General features: G+C 36.3%; 1 protein-coding gene across 1 annotated transcript in view; it reads left to right on the top strand.

The window, feature by feature from the left end:
- MTMR8 (myotubularin related protein 8) overlaps positions 1-23,714 on the top strand; it is a 178,522-nt gene that overhangs the window by 142,517 nt on the left and 12,291 nt on the right. Inside the window, 2 exon segments of the mRNA XM_034653522.1 lie at positions 354-554; positions 3,410-3,536. Coding sequence (XP_034509413.1) covers positions 354-554; positions 3,410-3,536 — 328 coding nt within the window.

Raw genomic sequence — 23,714 nt, 5'->3', positions numbered from 1 at the left:
ACAATTAAAAATTTAGTTCCTCAGTCACTCTAGTCACATTTCACGTGCTTAAGAGTAACTACTCTATTGGAAAGCACAGCTATGGAATATTTCCATCATTGTAAAAAGTTCTATGGTAAGGAGAGTGTAAGAGGAAATAGAATAGATCACCAAAGGCCTTATAATCTGAATGATTGTGAAGGATGGCAGTGGCTAAGAGGTTTGTTGGGATTGAGTTTTGAGATTTTTAGCATGAGGTGTTTCCTTGCCAATGACAAAGGGAGACAAAAGTTAATCTTGTTTTAGTCTGTTCCAAACACTATAATCCTTGATATTAACCAGTGTCTTTCTTTACCTTTATTTGTATTTCTCAGGTGTGGCCACCTGAATGGGGACTCTAAAGAAATGTCTCCTATTTTCACCCAGTTCCTAGACTGTATCTGGCAATTAATGGAACAATTTCCTTGTGCCTTTGAGTTCAATGAAAAATTCTTGCTGGAGATCCATGACCATGTTTTCTCTTGCCAATTTGAGAACTTCCTTGGAAACTGCCAGAAGGATCAGGCAGATCTGAGGTGAATTCAGTTTGTGAGAAAACACTGAATAGAGAGAGGGGGTTAGTGCAAAAGGAATGTACCCACCACCCTGAATTCAGGACAAACATTCAGGAAAGGGGAAGAGCTGGTGATAAAAAGGACTTTAGCGCATAAGGCACTCACTGTTTGCATGGGGTTTCCTCAGAACCTCAGTTTCTTTTCCTGTAAAATAGGGATAGTAATACCTACATTCCAGAACAATCATGAGGAACCAATAAAACAATGGATGTGCAAGGCTTTTGTAAAGAAACAATTACCATGCAGGTGTGAGTAGTTATTATCTATAGTCCTTTATCACTTGTAGCAAAGGTCATGAAGTGGCAGCTCAAAGGCCAAATCTGGCTTAACAGGCAAGTTTTTAGTCTGTGGAATATTTTTTAAACTCTGAATTAGTTGTCCACATTTAAATATCCATATATTTCACATAAAAATCCAGTTATTTTAGGATTTTTAAAAAAGATTTTATTTATTTATCTGACAGAGATAGAGACAGCCAGCAAGAGAGGGAACACAAGCAGGGGGAGTGGGAGAGGAAGAAGCAGGCTCATACCAGAGGAGCCTGATGTGGGGCTCGATCCCACAACACTGGGATCATGCCCTGAGCCGAAGGCAGACCCTTAACCACTGTGCCACCCAGGTGCCCCAGGAATTTTTACTAAATAGAAAAGTTACTGTGACAAGATATATTCCTGAAAAATTAGGAACTCTGGCCACACGAGACCTGCATTTTCTTATGACAACAATCACAGATGAATAATTTGGCACAGTTGTCACCACTCCCTATAGTTTATTCTCAGCCCATTTCTAAAGTTATCTTCCCAACTTCTATAGGAGCATTTGTACCCGACTTAAACTCTAACATCCCTACAATATATAAAAATGTAAATACTTTTTGAGGTTGACAAAAAGAGTTTCTGTGAGTAGTACTCTTCTTGTTTTAGAGGCAGAGTGAAAGAAATAGACAGGGAAGTAGCCAGCTTAAAACCCATTCTTATTTCACAACTGTTGGTTAAGTAGCAGTTAGCTCAAGTTCTCAGGCCCCTCTCTGACATATCTTGGATGACATCACCACTCTGATTCCATTTTCTTGTCAACACAGGGAAGAGTGAGGAATCTTGCTGGTTTAACATTTGCACTTACTTGGTAGCTTCTCTGCATATTTCTCATTCTATTGTGACTAGACCTTTCCTACCATTTCCCCAAATACATTTCGATGCATTCATTCTGTCTTTGACATGCTTCTGTAGGTATTAAAATCCAAAGACCTTTTCCATATACTTTTTCCCCACACTCTTAAAATAAGGCTCATATATCCTAGACCTCTTCCCCATACAAATCTGAATCTCCATATAAAAGTACAAAATTTGAACATTTTAACATATTAAAATTTACTGAAAACAAGCAAGAAGTATCATTTATTCACAAAAGGAAAATCATGGGCCCTAGAATCAGAGATACCTAGGTTCAAATTTGGCTCTATCACGCATTAGCTATGTGACCTTTAGCAAATTGATTTTTTGTCTCACTTTCTCATTAATAATTTGGGGATAAAATATCTCACAGGGTTTTATTATGAAAATTTAATGAAGTATTTAGTTAGTGTCTGGAACAGTGTTTGACACATCATAAATATTCAATAAATATTAGTCAACCTTACGTCTACAAGTATTTTTTCCTGTTTTTAACCAAAAAAACAAATGAGAAAGATAGATATACAGGGCCTCTGGCCTCACTGAAATGGTCTGAAGATTATAGAAGTTACAAGATACAGTTTTAGGTCCTACCACCATCACCACTCCTTGTTTTTCCTCCTTGAGTTTTCATTGATAAAACGTGTGCAAATGACCTTCTTAGCGTGGTTATGCAGGAGTTATCACCGGGACCAGTGGATCCTATACTTTTTGATTTGTTAACTAAGGGGTTTCCTTGCTGGGTGAGCGAGGCCCCCATTGTGTCAAAGTATAAGAATTAGTCTTGCAATATAAATATCACAGTTTTTATAGGATCACCTAGGATAACTCACAAATATTTTCTAATATAAATTGCCAGTTGTCTTTTACTGTCTTACACCTTCTGAGAGGAGGAGAATCTGGCTTGAAATAAAATAAAACAAAATATGGAAGAACCAGAAATTCACCCTCTAGACTACCTGTTAACTTACCACGTTTTTTTTTTATTTTTTTTTATTTTTTTTATTTTTTTTAAAGATTTTTTATTTATTTATTTGACAGAGATAGAGACAGCCAGTGAGAGAGGGAACACAAGCAGGGGGAGTGGGAGAGGAAGAAGCAGGCTCATAGCAGAGGAGCCTGATGTGGGGCTCGATCCCATAACGCCAGGATCACGCCCTGAGCCAAAGGCAGATGCTTAACCACTGTGCCACCCAGGCGCCCCAACTTACCACGTTTTTAAAAACAATTCCAGATTTTTTTTAAACTGGAAAGGTCATCAGTTCATAGAATCCTAGATTTGGAAGAGACCTTTCAGATAATATTATACAAATAAGAAAATAGGCCCATAAAGAGCTAGGGGCATTCCTAAGATCACATAGGTACTCCACAGCAGTGACTGGACTTAATAAATTCCCTGTTCTCCAATGTGAAACTCTTCTTAACCTCTTATTCATTTAAAAAATGTTGAAATTGAAGCCCAGATAATTTGTTACACTATCAGTGTTCACTAGCCACTTATTTCCATTTTATTTATATCATGTCCCTCTCTTTTGAGTTGGTTTACCTTTTAGTAAAATTTGCCTTATTATCAAGTTCAACAAGACTGTTGAGATTATTTGCTTGCTGCTTCTAATTTTTTGGCTTGTTTTTCTTTTCTGACAGAGTCTATGAGAAAACCCAATCCCTGTGGCCTTTCTTGGTTCAGAGGAATCCAGACTTCAGGAACACTCCCTATAAAGCCTTCACTATATATGGGGTACTCAATGCTAGTACTGTGCCCTACAACATTCAATAAGTTCATAAGCTGTCCCCTGTTTTCTTATAGCAGGCCTCAGGGACCTACCTGTTTTGCATCTCCTTGTACAGCTGCCATCATCTCCACAAGCCTGGCTATGGAGTAGGACAGTGTCTCTCCAGATGGCCCATTCCTTGCTGCCTCTGAAAACAAGACCACACTCCTTTTGGTTTCCAGGGCTTTGCTGTTACTTGCTTAGGGAAAAAAATAACCACTGAATTGTATTAATTTAACCCATCAGGATAGAGGTTGTTTCATTCCTTTTATCTTCTTCCTCTTCTTTCCCATCCTTTTTTCCTACCAAAGACAAAGAAAACAGAGAAATAGAAAGTGCAAGTATTGTTTTATATACTTTTCCAAGAAAGTGTGAAGTACAGGCTGCTGTGTTCATTGATCACAACTGAAAGATAGCTGAGTATGTTTAATAGCTCTAATGGTTTATTTTGTGTATTCCCTAGGATTTTGTATATATAAGATTTCTGAGTAGAAATCATTTCTGAGTAGAAATAATTTTCCTTCTTCCTTTCCAACTTGGATGCCTTTTATTTTCTTGCCTAATTGCCCTGTCTAGAATGTCCAGTAATGAGTAGAAATAGTAAAAGTGGGCATCCTTATCCTGTACCTGATCTTGGGGGGAAAGCTTTCAGTCTTTCTCAATTCAGTATGATGTTAATTGTAGGAATATTTATATTTTGTTGAGATGTAGATGATTACGCATTTTTTCCTTAATTCTGTTAATGTGGTGTATTACATTGAGCGATTTTCACATATTGAACCACCTAGACTTTTCTGTGGTAAAACCCACTTGGTTGTGGTTTATAACACCCTGCATGTGCTGCTGCATTTGTCTGGCTAGTATGTTGAAAATTTTTGTGGATATTGCTGCTACAAACATTGGGGTGCTTTTGTTTTTATTTGTCCCAACTTTTTAAAAATTTCATTATGAATTTTTCTTTGATCCATTGGTTGTTTAAGAGTGTGTTGTTTAACTTCCACATATTTGTGAGTTCTCTAGTTTTTCTTCTGTTATTGTAATTGATTTCTGACAGATTTTCCACATTCCACTGTGGTCAGAGAATATACTATGTATTATTTCAACATTTTTAAAATTATTAAGACTTTTTTTATGGCTGGGGTGCCTGGGTAGTTAAGCATCCAATTCTTAATTTTGGCTCCGGTCATGATCTCAGGGCCATGAGATCGAGCCGCATGTCAGGCTCCGTGCTTAGCGCAGAGTCTGCTTGGAATTCTCTCTCTCCCTCTCCCTCTGCCCCCCCACTCATGCACATGCTATAAATAAATTAAATTAATTAAATTAATTAAATGTATTAAGGAGGCCATGTATTGCAATGAGCAATGGATGTTATATGCAAGAAATGAATCATGGAACACTACATCAAAAGCTAATGGAGTACTGTATGGTGACTAACATAATTTAAAAAAAATAAGACAAAATAAAATAAAATAAAATATTTTAAAAGGACTCGTTTTACGGCTTAACATTTGTTCTGTTCTGGAGAATGTTATCTATTTTGTCAGTGATGTGTACATATCAATGTTTATTCTGCTGTTGTTAAGTAGAGTGTTCTATATATTTCAGTTATTTCTACTTTATATATAATGTTTTCTACATTTTCTATTTTCTTATTGATCTTCTCCTTATTGTTCTATTCATTATAGATATTAAAGTCAGCAGCTATTACTTTTAAAACTTTCATTCTCTATTCAGTGCCATCATATATTTTTCCTTCAGTTCCATCAATTTTTGCTTCATATATTTTAAGCATCATTGTTAGGAGAACATATGTTTACAATTATTATATATTATTTTTAAAAATTATTTTATTTTATTAACAAGTATGATTAACATACAGTGTTATATTACTTTCAGGTACACAGTATAATGATTCAATAATTCTATATGTTTTACAGTGATCATCAAAATAATTGTACTCTTAATCTCCTTTATTTTACCCAACCTCCCACCTAGCTCCCCTCTGGAATCCCCAGATTGTTCTCTACAAAAAACAGTCTGGTTTTTTTTGGTTATCTCTTTTTTCTTTTTTTCTTTGTTTTGTTTCTTGAATTCCACATGACTGAAATAATATAATTTTTATTTCTCTGACTGACTTATTTCACTCAGCATTATACCCCTAGGTGCATCCATGTTGTTGCAAATGGTCAGATTTCTTTCTGTTTCCTGTCTGAGTAATATTCCATTGTGTGTGTGTAGATAGATAGATATAGATATATAGATAGATATAGGTATAGATACATATCTCACCCCTCTTCTTTATCCATTCACCTATGGATGGACATTTGGTTTGCTTCTGTCCTTGGCTATTGTAAATAGGACTGCAATAAACATAGGAGTGTGTACATTTTTTCAAGTTAGTGTTTTTGTTTTCTTTGGGTAAATACACAGTAGTGGAATTACTGGACCATATGATAATTCTATTTTTAATTTTTTGAGAGGCCTCCGTAGTGACTACACCAATTTTCATTTCCACTAACAATGCACAAAGGTGTTCTTTGTCTCCATATCCTTACCAACATGTTATTTCTTGTGTTTGATTTTAGACATTCTGACAGGTGTAAGTTGATACCTCATTGTGGTTTTTACTTGATTTCCATGATGATTAGAGATGTTGAAAATCTTTTTTGTGTCTGTTGGCCATCTGCAGGTCTTATTTGGAAAAATGTCTGTTCAGGTCCTCTGTCCATTTTTTTTTAAAAAAGATTTTATTTATTTATTTGACAGAGATAGAGACAGCCAGCGAGAGAGGGAACACAAGCAGGGGGGAGTGGGAGAGGAAGAAGCAGGCTCATAGCAGAGGAGCCTGATGTGGGACTCGATCCCATAACGCCGGGATCACGCCCTGAGCCGAAGGCAGACGCCTAACCGCTGTGCCACCCAGGCGCCACCCTCTGTCCATTTTTTAATTGGATTATTTGTTTTTTTTTATGTTGAGCTGTGTGAGTTCTTTATATATTTTGGACATTAACCTCTTATTGGATATATTATTTGAAAATATCCTTTCCAATTCAGTAGTTTGCCTTTTTGATTTCTTGATGGTTTCCTTCACTGTGCAAGAGCTTTTTATTTTGGTATCATCTCAATAGTTTAATTTTGCTTTTGTTTCCCTTGCCAGAAGAGATGTAACTAGAAAAATGTTTCTATGGTTTATGTCAAAGAAATTACTGCTGATGTTTTATGGTTTCAGGTATCACGTTTATGTATTTTATCCATTTTCAGTTTCATTTTGTGTATGGTGCAAGAAAACAGTCCAGGTTTGTTCTTCTGCATGAAGCTGTCCAGTTTTCCCAACACCATTTGTTGAAGAGACTGTCTTTTCCACACTGTATATTCTTGCCTTCTTTGATGTAAATTAGTTGGCCATGAAAGCATAGGTTTATTTCTGAACTCTTGTCTGTTCCATTGATTTTTGTGTCTATTCCATTGATTTTTGTATCTATTCTTATCACAGTATCATACTGTTTTGACTATTACAGGTTTGCAGCATATCTTGAGACCTTCCATGTAATACCTTCAGACTTGCTTTTCCTTCTCAAGATTGCTTTGGCTATGTGGGGTATTTTGTGGTTCCATACAAAATTTAGGATTATTTGTCCTAGTTCTGTGAAAAATGTTGGTATTTTAATAGCGATTGCATTAAGTCTGTAGATTGCTTTTGGTAATTTGGATATTTTAACAATATTAATTCTTCCAATCCATGAGCTTGGAATATATATATATATTAACATTCCAAGATTTTTATTTTTATTTGATTTTATTTTTTCCATAAATGTTACACAACTTAACATTTATTTTTTATTATTATGTTATGTTAGTCACCATACAGTACTTCATTAGTTTTTGATGTAGCGTTCCATGATTCATTGTTTGCATATAACACCTGGTGCTCCATGCAAGACATGCCCTCCTTAATACCCATCACTGGGCTAAACCATCCCTGCACCCTTTTCCCCCTAAAACCCTGAGTTTGTTTCCCAGAGTCCATAGCCTTTCATGGTTCATCTCCCCATCTGACTCCCCCCTTCATTTTCCCTTCCTTCTCCTAATATCCTCCCTGCCATTCCTCATGTTCCACATATAAGTGAAACCATACGATAATTGGCTTTCTCTGCTTGACTTATTTCACTTAGCATAATCCCCCCCCATTCCATCCATGTCAATGCAAATGGTGGTTATTCATCCTTTCTGATAGCTGAGTAATATTCCATTGTATATATGGACCACATCTTTATCCATTTGTCTGTTGATGTATGTCTTGGCTCCTTCCACAGTTTGGCTATTGTGGACATTGCTGCTATGAACATTGGGGTGCATGCACCCCTTCATTTCACTACATCTATATCTTTGGGGTAAACACCCAGTAGTGCAATTGCTGGGTCATAGGGTAGCTCTATTTTTAACTTTCTGAGGCACCTCCATACTGTTTTCCCAAGTGGCTGTACCAACTTGCATTACCACCAACAGTGGAAAAGGGTTCCCCTGTCTCTACATCCTCACCAACATTTGTTGTTCCCTGCCTTATTAATCTTGGCCATTATAACTGGTGTAATGTGATATCTCATTTTGGTATGGACTTGTATTTCCCTTATGGCAAGTGAAGTGGAACATTTTTTTTCAGGTGTCTGTTGGTGGTTTATATATGTCTTCTTTGGAGAAGTGTCTGTTCATGTCTTCTGCCCATTTCCTGGCTGAATTATCTATTTTTTAGGGTTGAGGTTGAGAAGTTTTTTATAGGTCTTCCATACCAGTCCTTTAACTCTAATGTCATTTGCAAACACCTTCTCCCATTCTGTGGGTTGCCTCTTTGTTTTGTGGACTGTGTCTTTGCTCTGCAGAAGGTTTTTATCTTGATGAAGTCCCACAAGTTCATTTTTTCTTTTGTTTCTCTTGCCTTTGGAGATGTTTCATGAAAAAAGTTGCTGTGGCTGATGTCATAGAGGTTGCTGCCTATGTTCCGCTCTAGGATTTTGATGGATTCCTGTCTCACATCAAGGTCTTTCATCCATTGTGAATTTAACTTTCTGTATGGTGTAAGAGAATGGTCGAGTTTCATTCTTCTGTATATAGCGGTCCAATTTTCCCAACACCATTTATTGAAGAGATTTTCTTTTTTCCGTTGGATATTTTTTTTCTTGCTTTGTCAAAGATTAGTTGACCATAGAATTGAGGGTCCATATCTAGGCTCTTCATTATTTTCCATTTATCTATGTGTCTATTGTTGTGCCAGTACCATGCTGTCTTGGTGATTACAGCTTTGTAATAGTAGCTTAAAATCAGGCAACGTGATGCTCCCAGCTTTGTTTTTCTTTTTCAACATTTCCTTGGTGATTTGGGTTTTTTTCTGGTCCCATAAAAATTTAAGGATTGCTTGTTCCAGCTCTTTGAAAAATGCCCTTGGTATTTTGATTGGGATGATGTTGAAAGTATACATTGTTCTGGGCAGGAGAGACATTTTAACAATATTTATTCTTCCAATCCATGAGCATGGAATATTTTTCCATCTTTTTGTGTCTTCTTCAATGTCTTTCATATATGTTCTGTAGTTTGTAGAGTATAGATCCTTTACCTCTTTGTTTAGGTTTCTTCCAAGGTGTCTTACGGCTTTTGGGTGGTCCTAAGAGGGAAATATATAACCATCCAAGCCTCACTCAAAAAAAAAAAAAAAAGAAAAATCCCGAATACACAAGCTAACTTCACACCTTAAAGAACTGGAGAAAGAACAACAAATAAAGCCTAGGCCAAGGAGGAGAAGGGATCAATGTATTAGAAACAAGAAATACAGTAGAGCAGATCAATGAAACTAGAAGGTGGCTCTTTGAAAGAATTAATAAGATCGATAAGCCACTGGCCAGACGTCAAAAAGAGAGAGAGAGAGGGAGAGAGAGAGAAAGGACCCACATTAATAAAATTATGAATGGGGAGAGATCATGACCAACACCAAGGAAATAGAAGCAATTATTAGAAATATTATCAACAACTTTATGCCAATAAATTAAGCAACCTGGAAGAGATGGATGCCTTCCTGGAAACCTATAAACTACCAAGACTGAAACAGGAAGAAATTGATAATCTGAATAAACCAATAACCAGTATCGAAATTGAAGCAGTGATCAAAAACCTCCCACAAAACAAGAGTCCAGGTCCTGATGGATTCCCAGCAGAATTCTACCAAACATTCAAAGAAGAAATTATACATATTCTCCTGAAGCTGTTTCAAAACATAGAAATAGAAAGAAAACTTCCAAACTTGATCTGTGAGGCCAGCATTACCTTGATCCCCAAACCACACAATACCCCATCAAAAAGGAGAATTATAGAACAATGTGCCTGATGAATGTGGATGCTAAAATTCTCAATAGGATCCTAACCAATAGGATCCAACAGTATGTTAAAAGGGTTATCCATCACAACCAGGTGGGTTTTATTCCTGGATGCAAGAGTGATTCAATATTCACAAATCAATGTGATAGAACACATTAATAAGAGAAGAGACAAGAACCATATTAACCTCTTGATTGATGCAGAAAAAGCATTTGACAAAATACAGCATCCTTTCCTGATTATAACTCTTAAGAGTGTAGTGATAGAGGGAACATTCCTCAAATTCTTAAAAACCATCTATGAAAAGCTGCAGTGAATATCAATCTCTGGGGAAATGCTGAAAGCATTTCCCTTAAGATCAGGAACATGACAAGGGTGCCCACTCTTGGCACTACTGTTCAACATAGTACTGGAAGTCCTAGCATCAGCAATCAGACAACAAAAAGAAATACAATGTATTCAAATTAGCAAAGAAGAAGTCAAACTATTTGCAGATGACATGAAACTTTATGTGGAAAACTGAAAAGACTCCACCCCCAAATTACTTGAACTCATACGGCAATTCAGCAATGTGGCAGGATATATAATATATATTTATATATTATATATTAAGGTTTTTTTTTTAATTTATTTTTTTAACTTAATACAATTAGCTAACATACAGTACATCATGAGTTTTTGATGTAGTGTTCAATATTCATTAGTTGCAAATAACACCCAGTACAATTGATTTTTAATTACACTAATCTTAAAGAATATTTTCCCAGATAGCTGATAATTTAAATGAATACTGTAGTTTTCATCTAAAGTGAATTTTTTTCTTTACAACAAGTAGTACATTCAGATACACCACAGTGCGCAAAGACTACAGTGGTTCTGATCATACCAAATGATACATTTGGAAGTGTCCCTTCCCTTTTGCATCACTTGTTATGAAATTATTTTTATAATGAATTTTAAGGGTTTAGGGTCTTAGTGTACTTAATAAATATTTGCATAAGATGTTAAGATATATAAATATAAATATATATATTATGGTATAATCATTATGTTGAAAATTCGCAAATAATCCAAACTTCCATCAATAAGGGATAAGTTAAATTACTATATCAATAGAATAGAGTCTTTATTTATGTTTATTATAATATGTTAGTCACCAGAGAGTACATCCGTGCTTTTTTATGTAAAGGTCAATGACTCATTAGTTGCATATAACACCCAGTGCATCATGCAATACGTGCCCTCCTTACTACCTATCACCAGCCTATCCCATTCCCCCACCCCCTCCCCTCTGAAGCCCTCAGTTTGTTTCTCAGAGTCCATAGTCTCTCATGCTTCATTCCCCCTTCTGATTACCCCCCTTTCTTTATCCCTTTCTTCCCCTACCGATCTTCCTAGTTCTTATGTTCCATAGATGAGAGAAATCATATGATAATTGTCTTTCTATGCTTGACTTATTTCACTTAGCATTATCTCCTCCAGTGCCGTCCATGTTGCAGCAAATGTTGAGAATTCGTTATTTCTGATAGCTGAGTAACATTCCATTGTATATATGGATCACAACTTCTTAATCCAGTAATCTGTTGAAGGGCATTTTTGTTCCTTCCACGATTTAGCTATTGTGGACAATGCTGCGATGAACATTGGGGTGCATATGGCCTTTCTCTTCACTACATCTGTATCTTTGGGGTAAATACCCAGTAGTGCAATAGCCGGATCTTAGGGTAGCTCAATTTTTAACTTTTTTTTTGCAATCTTTTTAAAAAAATTTTTTTATTACATAATGTTAGTCACCATACAATACATCCCTGGTTTCTGATGCAAGGTTCAATGATTCATTAGTTGTGTATAACACCCAGTGCAACATGCAATATGACCTCCATACTGTTTTCCAGAGTGGTGGTACCAACTTGAATTCCCACCAACAATGTAGGAGGGACCCCCTTTCTCCACATCCTCTCCAGCAATTGTTGTTTCTTGCCTTGTCTATCTTTGCCATTCTAACTGACGTAAGGTGGTATCTTAGTGTGGTTTTGATTTGAATTTCCTGATGGCTAATGATTTTGAACATTTTTTCATGTGTCTGTTAGCCATTTGTATGTCATCATTAGAAAAGTGTCTGTTCATATCTTCTGCCCATTTTATGATTTGTTTATTTGTTTCTCATGTATTGAGTTTGAGAAGTTCTTTGTAGATCTTGGATACCAGTCTTTTATCTGCTGTATCATTTGCAAATATATTCTCCCATTCCGTGGGCTGCCTCTTAGTTTTTTTGGCTGTTTCCTTGGCTGTGCAGACGCTTTTTATCTTGATGTAGTCCCACGAGTTCATTTTATCTTTTGTTTCTCTTGCCGTTGGAGATGTGTCATGAAAAATGTTGCTTTGGCCGATGTCGTAGTGGTTGCTGTCTATGTTCTCCTCTAGGATGTTGAAGGATTCCTGTCTCACATCGAGGTCTTTCATCCATTTGGAGTTATCTTTGAGTATGGTGTGGGAGAGTGGTCAAGTTTCATTCTTTTGCATGTAGCTGTCCAATGTTCCCAGCACCATTTACTGAAGAGACTGTCTTTTTTCCACCGGATGTTTTTTCCTGCTTTGTCAAAGATTAGTTGCCCAAAGAGCCGAGGGTCCATTTCTGGGTTCTCTATTCTGTTCCATTGGTCTATGTGTCTGTTTTTGTGCCAGTACCATGTTGTCTTCGTGATCACAGGTTTTTAGTACAGCTCGAAATCCCGCATTGTGATGCCCCCAGCTTTGTTTTTCCTTTTCAACAGTTCCTTGGAGATTCGGGGCCTTTTCTGGTTCCATACAAATTTGAGGAATATTTGTTCCAGTTCTTTGAAAAATGTCATTGGTATTTTCATCTGGACAGCATTGAAAGTGTAGATTTCTCTAGCATGGACATTTTAACTATGTTAATTCTTCTGATCCATGAGCATGGAATAGTTTTCCATCTTATTATTTCGTCTTCAATGTCTTTCTTTTTTTTTTAAAGATTTTATTTATTTATGCAACAGAGATAGAGACAGCCAGCGAGAGAGGGAACACAAGCAGGGGGAGTGGGAGAGGAAGAAGCAGGCTCATAGCGGAGGAGCCTGATGTGGCGCTCAATCCCATAACGCCAGGATCACGCCCTGAGCCGAAGGCAGATGCTTAACTGCTGTCCACCCAGGTGCCCCACGTCTTCAATGTCTTTCAAGAGTGATTTATAGTTTCTAGAATTTAGATCATTTACATCTGGTTAAGTTAATTCCAAGGTAACGTATGGTTTTTGGTGCTATTGTAAATGGGATGGATTCCCTAATTTCTCTTTTTCAGTCTCATTATTCATGTATGGAAATGCAACTGATTTCTGAGCATTGATTTTGTATCCCACCACATTACTGAATTGCTGTATTTATTAATTTTATTATGTTCCCTGTAGATATAATTTGTTGAGTTTTTATCTTCAATGAATGTTGTACTTTGTCAAATGCTTTTTCTGTAGCTATTGAGATGATTTTACGGTTTTAATCTGTTTTGTTTTTAAGGTGATGGCTCACATTGCTTTATTTGAGAATATTGAATACATTCATTCCTGTAATCAATCCTACTTGATTATGGTGGATTTTTTTTTTAGTGTATCACTGTATCATATTATAGATATAGATATTGGCCTATAGTTTTTTTTTTTGTATTGTCTTTATCTGGTTTTAGTATCATTTTAATGTGACCTTATAGAATGAGTTTGGAAGGTTTCCTTTCTCTTCTATTTTTGAAATAGTTTGAGAAGAATAGGTATTATCTCTTCTTGCGATGTTAGATTGATTTCACCTATGAAGCCATCTGGTCATGGACATTTGTTTATTGTTGTTGTTTTAAATTTCTGATTCAATTTCATTGCTAGTCTTTGGTCTGTTCAAATTTGGTATTCCTGAATCAGTTTTGTATGGTTATGTGTTTCTAAGAATTCATCTATTTCTTCTAGCTTGTCCAATGTGTTGGCACAAAATTTTCCATAATATTCTTTTATAATCCTTTCTATTTCTGTGGTGTTGGTTATTATTTCTTCTCCTTAATCTCTGATTTTATTTGTTTGAGTCTCCTCTTTTATGTGATGAGTCTGGCTAAAGTTTTATCCATTTTGTTAATCTCTTCAAAGAATTAGCTCCTGGTTTCATTGATCTGTTCTTTTATTTTTGTCTCTATTTCTTTTATTTCTGCTATAATCTTTATAGCAGAAATCTTTATTCTAATGGCTTCCTCTCCCACTCCCCCTGCTTGTATTCCCTCTCTCGCTAGCTGTGTCTCTCTGTCAAATAAATAAATAAAATCTTTTTTTTAAAAAAAAGAGAATGATATTCACTGTGCCCTTTTCATAGATGACTTTTATGATATTGAGGTATGTTCCCTCTATCCCTCCACTTGGAGAGTGTTAATCAAGAAAGGATGCTGTATCTTGTCAAATACTTTTTCGGTCTCAATGGAGAAGATCCTACGTTTCTTGTCCTTTCTCTTATTAATGTGATGCATCTTGTTGATTGATTTGCGAATGTTGAACCACCCAGGCGCCCCAAGGATAAATCCCATTTGGTCATGCTGAATAATCCTTTTAATGTACTATTGGATCCTATTGGATAGTATCTCATTGAGTATTTTGGTATCCATGTTTATCACGGATATTGGTCTCCAATTCTTTCTGATGGGGTCTTTGTCTGGTTTTGAGGATCAAGGTAATGCTGGCTTCATAAAACATTAAGTTTTCCTTCCCCTTCTATTTTTTGAAACAGCTTCAGAAGAATATGTATTAGTTCTTCTTTAAATGTTTGTTAGAATTCCACTGGGAAGCCATCTGGCCCTGGACTCTTTTTTGTTGGGAGATTTTTGATTACTGCTCTGTTTCCTTCCTGATGACGTGTCTGTTCAGATTTTCTATTCTTCCTGTTTCAGTTTTGGTAGTTTATACATTTCCAGGAATGCATCCATTTCTTCCAGATTACCTAATCTATTGGCATGTAAGTGCTCCCAATATGTTCTTAAAATTGTTTTTATTTCCTTGATGTTGGTCATGATCTCTCCTCTTTCATTGACGATTTTATTAATTTGGGTCCTTTCTCTTTTCTTTTGATATGTCTGGCTATGGGATTATCAATCTTATTAATTCTTTGAAAGAACGAGCTTCTAGTTTCATTAATCTGTTCTACTGTTCTTCTGGGTTATAGTTCATTGATTTCTGCTCTAATCATTATTATTTCTCTTCTCCTCCTTGGATTAGGCTTTATTTGCTGTTCTTTCACCAGCTTCTTTAGCTGTAGGGTTAGCTTGTATGTTTGAGATTTTTTTAATTTTTTGAGAAAGGCTTGTATTGCCATATACCTCCCTCTTAGTACCACCTTTGCTATAATCCTTCTCTGCACCTCCTACCTTGCATAAAGTGGTCACTTTTCCATTTGTAGAATTCCAGCAATTCTTTTCTTACATCTGAGATTGAATTCATAGGTGTTCAGAATGATTTGATAGTTATCTATATAAATTCAAGGGACCAGATGAAACAAAGCCCCTACTCTTCCACAATCTTGCCTCTCTAGACTTCATCTTTTTTTTTTCTCTCAGTTCCTTAGATTGGGTGATATCAATGGACCTGTTTTCAAATTAATTTATTCAATCTTCTTCTTGCTCAAGTCTACCATTGAATTCCTCTACTGGATTTTTCATTTCATTTATTGTATTTTCATCTCCAGAATTTCTATTTGCTTCCTATTTATAATTTCTTTCCATTTATTGATAATTGTTATTTAGTAAAATTTTATTCTACTGATTTTCTTTAATTCTCTGAGTATTTTAAGACAACTGATTTAACATCTTTGCTTAGTAAAACAAATGTCTGGGCTTCTGCATGGACAGTTTCTATTAATTTTATTTTTTCCCCTGTAAGTGGGCCTTAACTTTCTTGTTTCTTTCCACACCTTATAATTTTGTTGTTGTTGTTGTTGTTGAGAACTGGATAGTTTGAATATTATAGTGTGATAATTCTGGAAATAAGCATCCCCCCCATTTTAAGGGTTATGTTGCTACTTGTTTGGGGTTGTAGTTGTTTGATTAGTGACCTGTCTAAATTACTTTTTTCAAAACTGTATTCTTTGTCCTGTGTGTGGAGTAAATTCTCTTTCCATTAGCCTGTGGTCAGCTAGTGATTTGATGGAGATTTTTTTAAGTGACAAAAAATAGTCTCCTGTTTTTGAAGATAGGCTCTGTGTTGGTGTACACCTTCAGTGCTCAGCCATGCTATTTATCTCCCCTAAGCTCCACTTCCTGCTTGTGCAAAACCTAAAATTTAGCCATAGATCAAGGCTTCTGTCTTCACAGGTCTATTCTGAGCATATGTCCTGTCCTGAGCATGTATCTGGTCTTCTACATTCTTGATATATCCAGGAGCTTTTCCTTGCCCATATTTTCTGAGGTACCAGCTTCCCAAGTCTTTTCCTTCCTGGTATTTTCAGGGTGTTTTCTGCTTGCTCCATCTAATGTCTCCTGCCCCAGGTGGCTGCGGCTAATATATTTCCTTTTCAATTCTTTTGATATTGTCCAGGAGGCCACTCCAGACCTGAGAAAATTCTCAGGTGGACAAAACTAGCCCCGAACCCATCCTTCAGGAAACTACCAGGGAGATAAAAATATACAACCACATATTGTGAGAACAAGGCCTGTATTACCCATCTGGCACTAGAAAGCCACATTGGTAATATGATCGGTCATTCCCCAAAATGCTGCTAAGCTAGGAACTGAAGGCTGTTGGGAAAGTAAGCTAAAGTGTTGTGATACTCTTACCAATATTTAGCAGCCTTGTCTTTTCATTAAGAATTCCACTGTTTTTTATACATTTTTATTAGATTCTGATGTTTCAAAAATGTTAATTTTCATACTTTTTGCCTGTCTAATTATTGCTTTAGTGAGGAAATGGTTTTGGATATCTCTGGACAGTGGTTTATCGATCTTATTAATTCTTTCAAAGAACCAGCTTCTAGTTTCATTGATCTGCTGTACTATATTTCTGGTTTCTAATTCATTGATCTCTGCTACAATCCTAATTAATTCTCTTTTCAAGCATGGCTTAGGCCTACTGTGTGTTCCATCTCCAGGTGTTTAAGGTTTGAGTATAGGGTCTGTATTTTAGATTTTTCCATTTTTTTTTTTTAGTGAGGCTTGGATGGTATGTATGTCCCCCTCAGCCTTTGCAGTATCTGATAGGTTCTGGACTGATGTTTTTCTTTCTCATTGGTTTCCATGAATTGCTTAAGTTCTTAATTTCTTGGTTGACCCAAACTTTCTTAAGCAGGATGGTCCTTAGCTTCCAAATGTTTGAGTTTTTTCCAAATTTTTTCTTGTGATTGAGTTACAGTTTCACAAAATTGTGGTCTGAGAATATGCAGGGAATAAACCCAATCTTTTGGTATCTGTTGAGACTTGATTTGTGACCCAGTATGTGGTCTATTCTGGAGAAAGTTCCATGTGTCCTTGAGAAGAATGAGTATTCTGTTGTTTTAGGGTGGAAAGTTCTTTATATATCTATGAGGTCCATTTGGTTGTGTGTCATTCAAAGCTACTGTTTTTTGTTTTTTGTTTTTGTTTGCTGATTTTCTGCTTAGATGATCCTTCTATTGTTTATAGTGGAGTGTTGAGGTTCCTTGCTATTAATGTATTATTACCTATATGTTTCTTTACTTTGGTTAACAGTTGGCTTATGTAGTTGGCTGCTCCAATGTTGGGGGCATCAATATTTATAATTGTTAGATCTGCTCATTGGATAGACCCTTTAAGAATGATACAGTGTCCTTCTGTATCACTAACTACAGTCTTTAGCTTAAAATCTAATTTGTCTGATGTGAGAATTGCTACCCCAGTTTTCTTTTGAGGTCTGTTGGCATGAAGAGAAAGGACCCAATTTAATAAAATTATTAATGAAAGGGGAGAGATCACAACTAATGCCAAGGAAATAGAAACAATTATTAGAAATTATCAAGAATTATAGCCAATAAATGAAGCAACTTGGTAGAAATGGATGCCTTCCTGGAAACCTATAAACTACCAACACTGAAACAGGAAGAAATTGACTACCTGAATAGACCAATAACCAGTAACAAGATTGAAGCAGTGATCCAAAACCTCCCCAAAAGCAAAAGTCCATGGCCAGATGGATTCCCTGGGGAATTCTACCAAACATTCAAAGAAGAAATAATACCTATTTTCCTGAAGCTGTTTCAAAAGAATAGAAACAGAAGGAAAACCTCCAAACTCATTCGATGAGGCCAGCATTACCTTGATCCCAAAACCAGGCAAGGACCCCATCAAAAAGGAGAATTACAGAACAATATCCCTGATGAATATGGATGCCAAAATTCCTAACAATATCCTAGCTGATAGGATCCTACAGTACATTAAAAGGATTATCCATCACGACCAGGTGGGATTCATCCCTGGGATGCAAGTGTGGTTCAACATTCACAAATCAGTCAGTGTGATAGAACACATTAGTATTAGAAGAGACAGGAATCATGTGGTCCTCCCAATTGATGCAGAAAAAGCGTTTGACAAAATACAACATCCTTTCCTGATTAAAACCCTTCAGAGTGTACAGATAGAGGGGACATTCCTCAATTTCATAAAAGCCACCTATGAAAAGCCCACAGTTAATGTCATCCTCAATTGGGAAAGGCTGAGAGCCTTTCCCTTAAGATCAAGAACAGGACAAGGATACCCACTTTTGCCATTATTGTTCAACATAGTACTAGAAGTCCTAGTCAACAGACAACAAAAAGAAATAAAAGTCTTTCAAATTGGCAAAGAAGTCAAATACTCTCTCTTCACAGATGACATGATACTTTATGTGGAAAACCCAAAACACTCCACCTCCAAATTACTGGAGCTCATACAACAATTTGTAATGTGGCACATACAAAATCAATGCTCAGAAATCAGTTGCATTTCTATCCACTAACAATGTAACTGTATAAAGAGAAATTAGGGATTCGATTCCATTTACAATAGCATCAAAAACCATACGATATCTTGGAATAAACCTAACCAAAGAGGTAAAGAATCTGTACTCTAGAAAGTACAGAATACTGATGGAAGACATTGAAGAACACACAAAAAGATGAAGAAATATTCCATACCCATGGATCAGAAGAATAAACGTTGTTAAAATTTCTGTGCTGCCCAGAGCAATCTATACTTTCAATGCCATCCTGATCAAAATACCAATGGCATTTTTCAAAGAGCTGGAACAAACAATCCTAAAATTTGTGTGGAACCAGAAAAGACCCTGAATCATGAAGGAAATGTTGAAAAAGAAAAACAAAGCTGCGGGCATCACGTTGCCTGATTTCAAGCTATACTACAAAGGTGTGATCACCAAGACAGCATGGTACTGGCACAAAAACAGACACATAGATCAATGGAACAGAATACAGGCTCCAGAAATGGACCCTCAACTCTATGGTCAACAAATCCTCGACATAGCAGGAAAAAATATCTAATGGATAAAAGACAGTCTCTTCAATAAATGGTGCTGGGAATATGGGACAGCTATATACAGAAGAATAAAACTCGACCATTCTCTCACACCATATGCAAAGATCAACTGTATATGGATTAAAGACCTAGGTGTGGGACAGGAATCTATCAAATTATAGAGGAGAACATAGGCAGTAACCTCTTCGACATTGGCCACAGCAACCTATTTCATGACATGTCTCCAAAGGCAAGGTGAACAAAAGGAAAAATAAACTTTTAGGGCTTCATCAAGATAAAAAGCTTCTGCACAACAAAGGAAAGAGTCAACAAAACAAAGAGGTAACCCACAGAATGGGAGAAGATATTTGCAAATGACACTACAGATAAAGGGCTGGTATCCAAGATCTATAAAGAACTTCTCAAACTCAACACCCAAGAAACAAATAATCATGTCAAAAAATGGGCAGAAGATATGAACAGACAGTTTTTCAGTGAAGACATATGAATGGCTAACAGACACCTGAAAAAAATGTTCAACATCATTAGCCTTCAGGGAAGTTGAAATCAAAACCACATTGAGATACCACCTTACACCAATTAGAATTGCAAAAATTGCCAAGGCTGAAACAACAAACATTGGAGAAGATGCGGAGAAAGGGGAACCCTCTTACACTATTGGTGGGAATGCAAGTTGGTACAGCCACTCTGGAAAACGGTGTGGAGGTTCCTCAAAAAGTTAAAAAATAGATGTACCCTATGACCCAGCAATTGCACTACTGGGTATTTACCCCAATGATACAGATGTAATGAAAAGAAGGGCCATATGTGCCCCAATGTTCATTGCAGCGGTGTCCACAAGAGCCAAACTGTGGAAGGAACTCAGATGCCCTTCAACAGACGAATGAATAAAGAAGATGTGGTCCATATATACAATGGAGTATTACTCAGCCATCAGAAAGAATGGTTACCCAATATTTTTATCGACATGGATGAAACTGGAGGTGATTATGCTAAGTGAAATAAGTCAAGCAGAGAAAGACAATTATCATATGGGTTCTCTTATTTGTGGAACATAATGAATAGCAGGGAGGACATTAGGAAAAGGAAGGGAAAAATGAAGGGGGAAACAGAGGAGGAGACCTACCATGAGAGACTATAGACTCCAGGAAACAAACTGAGGGTGTTAGAGTGGAGGATGTGGGGTGATGGGCTAGCCTGGTGATGAGTATTAAGGAGAGCATGTATTGCATGGAGAACTGGGTGTTATATACAAACAATGAATGATGGAACACTACATCAAAAACTAATGATTTACTTACTGTATGGTGACTATCATAACCTTAGGGAAAAAAAACTGAGACACTTTTGGAGATTCTATAATCCACCATTTCCAATGACAACACCAATCACAGGTATTTTTGTTGTTCTTGCCACCATTATTCTTTGTTATTCTTTGTAGCTTTGTATATTCCAAATGAGAATTTCCCAGTGAAGTGATGCTCATTTACAAGTACTTCTTGATGATTTTATTGCCAAGAATTCTCCTGTATTTCTTTAAGAAGTAAAAACAACATCAAAGGGAAAATTTAGTAGACATATTCTTTCCCGCTAAGTAAAACTAAAATACGTAGACATTATAAAACAAACATTAAACAGTTATTAATGGTGGAGAGAAGAAGGCAGGCTGACTAGAATCTATAGGACTGAAGGAACAACACGATGGTGAGTTCCATGGGATTTCTTTGTGCTTCATATATCCCAGACCTTGAGCTGCAGAAGCTTATAACCCAGAACCTTCAAAGACACAGAAAAATAAAGCTTTAAGAAAAGCCTACTCTTTCTATCCAAAGGACAAGGAAGGAGACAGCTTAGCAAAACAAAAAAACTTGTGGACAATAACTGCTATCCTCCAGTCAGACCCTACAGAAAGAAACTGTGTCCCCACCTAACCAGCAAAGGCCAAATGAGGAGCCGAGATTTCTTCTCACACCAAAGTATAAGAAAGCACTCAAACACCCCTATGTCCTCCCCCCAGGATGGTATCAAAGGAGATTAAATGAGGAGCTTGGATTTTTATCCTCACCAGATAATCCCTTTCCACCCTGGCAGTGTTGGAAGAGACCATATATGGAGCCTGGACTTCTACCTACACTCAGAAGATACCTCTCCTTTCCCCATTGGATGGTATCAGAGGAGGCCTAGTGGAGAGTCAGGATATCATCACCACCCAGCATTAATGAGGGCACACCCTGTGGTATCATTGAATGTCACATGGGGAGAAGTAATGAAATACTTCTGCCCACCCCAGCTAGAGTGCTGTAAGCATAGCACTAGTGGGTGTTTGAATCCCGGAGTTCACCAAATGGTACTGTGTGGGCCTAACCCAACATGAATATTAATAGAAGCCAAGTGCGAACCTCAAATCCCTCTATTCCCACCTTTAGGTAATAAAGAAGCACTTACATTTCTTATGCCAGAACAGTATCATAGTAGGCTTGCTAAAAGAGATGTAAATAAGTTCCAGAGTCTCATAACAACATTGCCAAAATATATAGGTTTCTGTTGAATATTATCCATTATACCAAGAATAAGGAAAATATCAATGTGAATTTAAAAAGCGACTATGGACTATGGGAAACAAACTGGGGACTTCAGAGGGGAGGGGGTGGGGGAAGGGGATGGACTGGTGGTGGGTAGTAAGGAGGGCACGTATTGCATGGTGCACTGGGTGTTATACGCAACTAATGAAGCATCAAACTTTACATCAGAATCAGGGGATGTACTGTATGGTGATTAACATAATATAATAAAATAAAATTAATTATATAAAAAAGCGATTAATCAATACTAACACAAAGATAACAGTAATGTTAGAAATGTGACAAAATTTTAAACAGCTATCGTTAAAATGATTCAATAATTACAAAGGAAAAAGTCTCAGTAAGGAAACTGCAGACATAAAGAAGAATTGAATGGAAACCACACAACTGAAAAATACAATAACAAATTCTTAAAAACCGAATGAATGAGCTTAACAGCATAATTGAAAGGAGAGGAACAGCATAATTGAAAGGAGAGGAAAGAATCAGTTAACTTAAGATAGAAAAATAGAAGCTACATCAAAAACTAATGATGTTGGATAACTGAACATAAAGAAAAAAAGAAAGAATAGAAGTTACTCAATCTGAGAGAAAACTGATGAAAATAAAACAGGCTCTGGGGGATCTGTAGGACAATAACAGAAGATCTAACACTTGTATCATTGAAAAATCAGAAGCTAATGAGAAAGAGGGAGGGACTGAAAGAATACTCAAAGTAATAATGGCTGAAACATTCCAAATAAATCAAAGGACATAAACCTATATAGATTTAAGAAGCTGAACGAATATCAAACAGGATACCTTAAGCAAATCCAAGACAAGATACAACATAGTCAAGCTTATGAAACTAAAGGGGGAAAAATCTTGAAAACAGCAAGAAAGAATTGGTACCTTACTTTATAGGAAAAAAAAATTTGAATGACACTGATTTGCTTTTAGAAATGAAATCCAGAAGGAAGTGCAACAAATATTTAAGTTCTGAAGGAAAAATACTATCAATTCAAAATTCTGTATTTGGTTAAAATATTCTTCAGGGAACTTAACATCAAAAACTTGGGATATACTGTATGGTGACTAACGTAACATAATAAAAAATTTTTATTAAAAAAATATTCTTCAGAAGTGAATGAGAAAGATGTTCTCAGATGAAGGAAATTTGGGGGAAATGTGTCACCGACAGATCTACCCTAAAAGAAAGGCAAAAGTAAAGTCCCTAAAAAGAAAGGAAATGATGAAAGAAGGAACCTTGGAAATGCAGAAAGTAAGAAAACATGATGGAAATATTAAAAATAGGAATAAACACAGACTTTCTCATCTTGAGTTGTCTAAATTATGTTTGACAGGAGAAGAAAAAATCATACCACTCTGTTTCTAATGTATGTAGAGAAAATATTTAAGCCAATTTTACTCTAAATGGATGAGGGCAAAGGGATGGAAAAGGGAAGTAGGGTTTGTATACTTAACACAAAGTAATAAAATGCTGACACCAGTAGATTAATAAGATACACACACACACACACACACACACACACACACACACACTGCTTAGAGAAACCACTAAAAAAATCTATCCAGAGATGAACATTCAAAAACTCTATAGACTAATCAAAATAAAATTGAAAAGTATTCATGTAACAAATGGGAAGGAGAACAAAAAAGCAGAAACAACAGAACAAACAAAAATTATGTGGGATAATTAAGTTCTAAACATCATAATTATGT

Source organism: Ailuropoda melanoleuca, unplaced genomic scaffold (genome assembly GCF_002007445.2).
Source record: "Ailuropoda melanoleuca isolate Jingjing unplaced genomic scaffold, ASM200744v2 unplaced-scaffold9607, whole genome shotgun sequence".
In the NCBI taxonomy this organism is placed as follows: Eukaryota; Metazoa; Chordata; class Mammalia; order Carnivora; family Ursidae; genus Ailuropoda; species Ailuropoda melanoleuca.
Note: the sequence above shows the minus strand (reverse complement) of the source record. Positions and strands in the feature narration are given on the sequence as shown.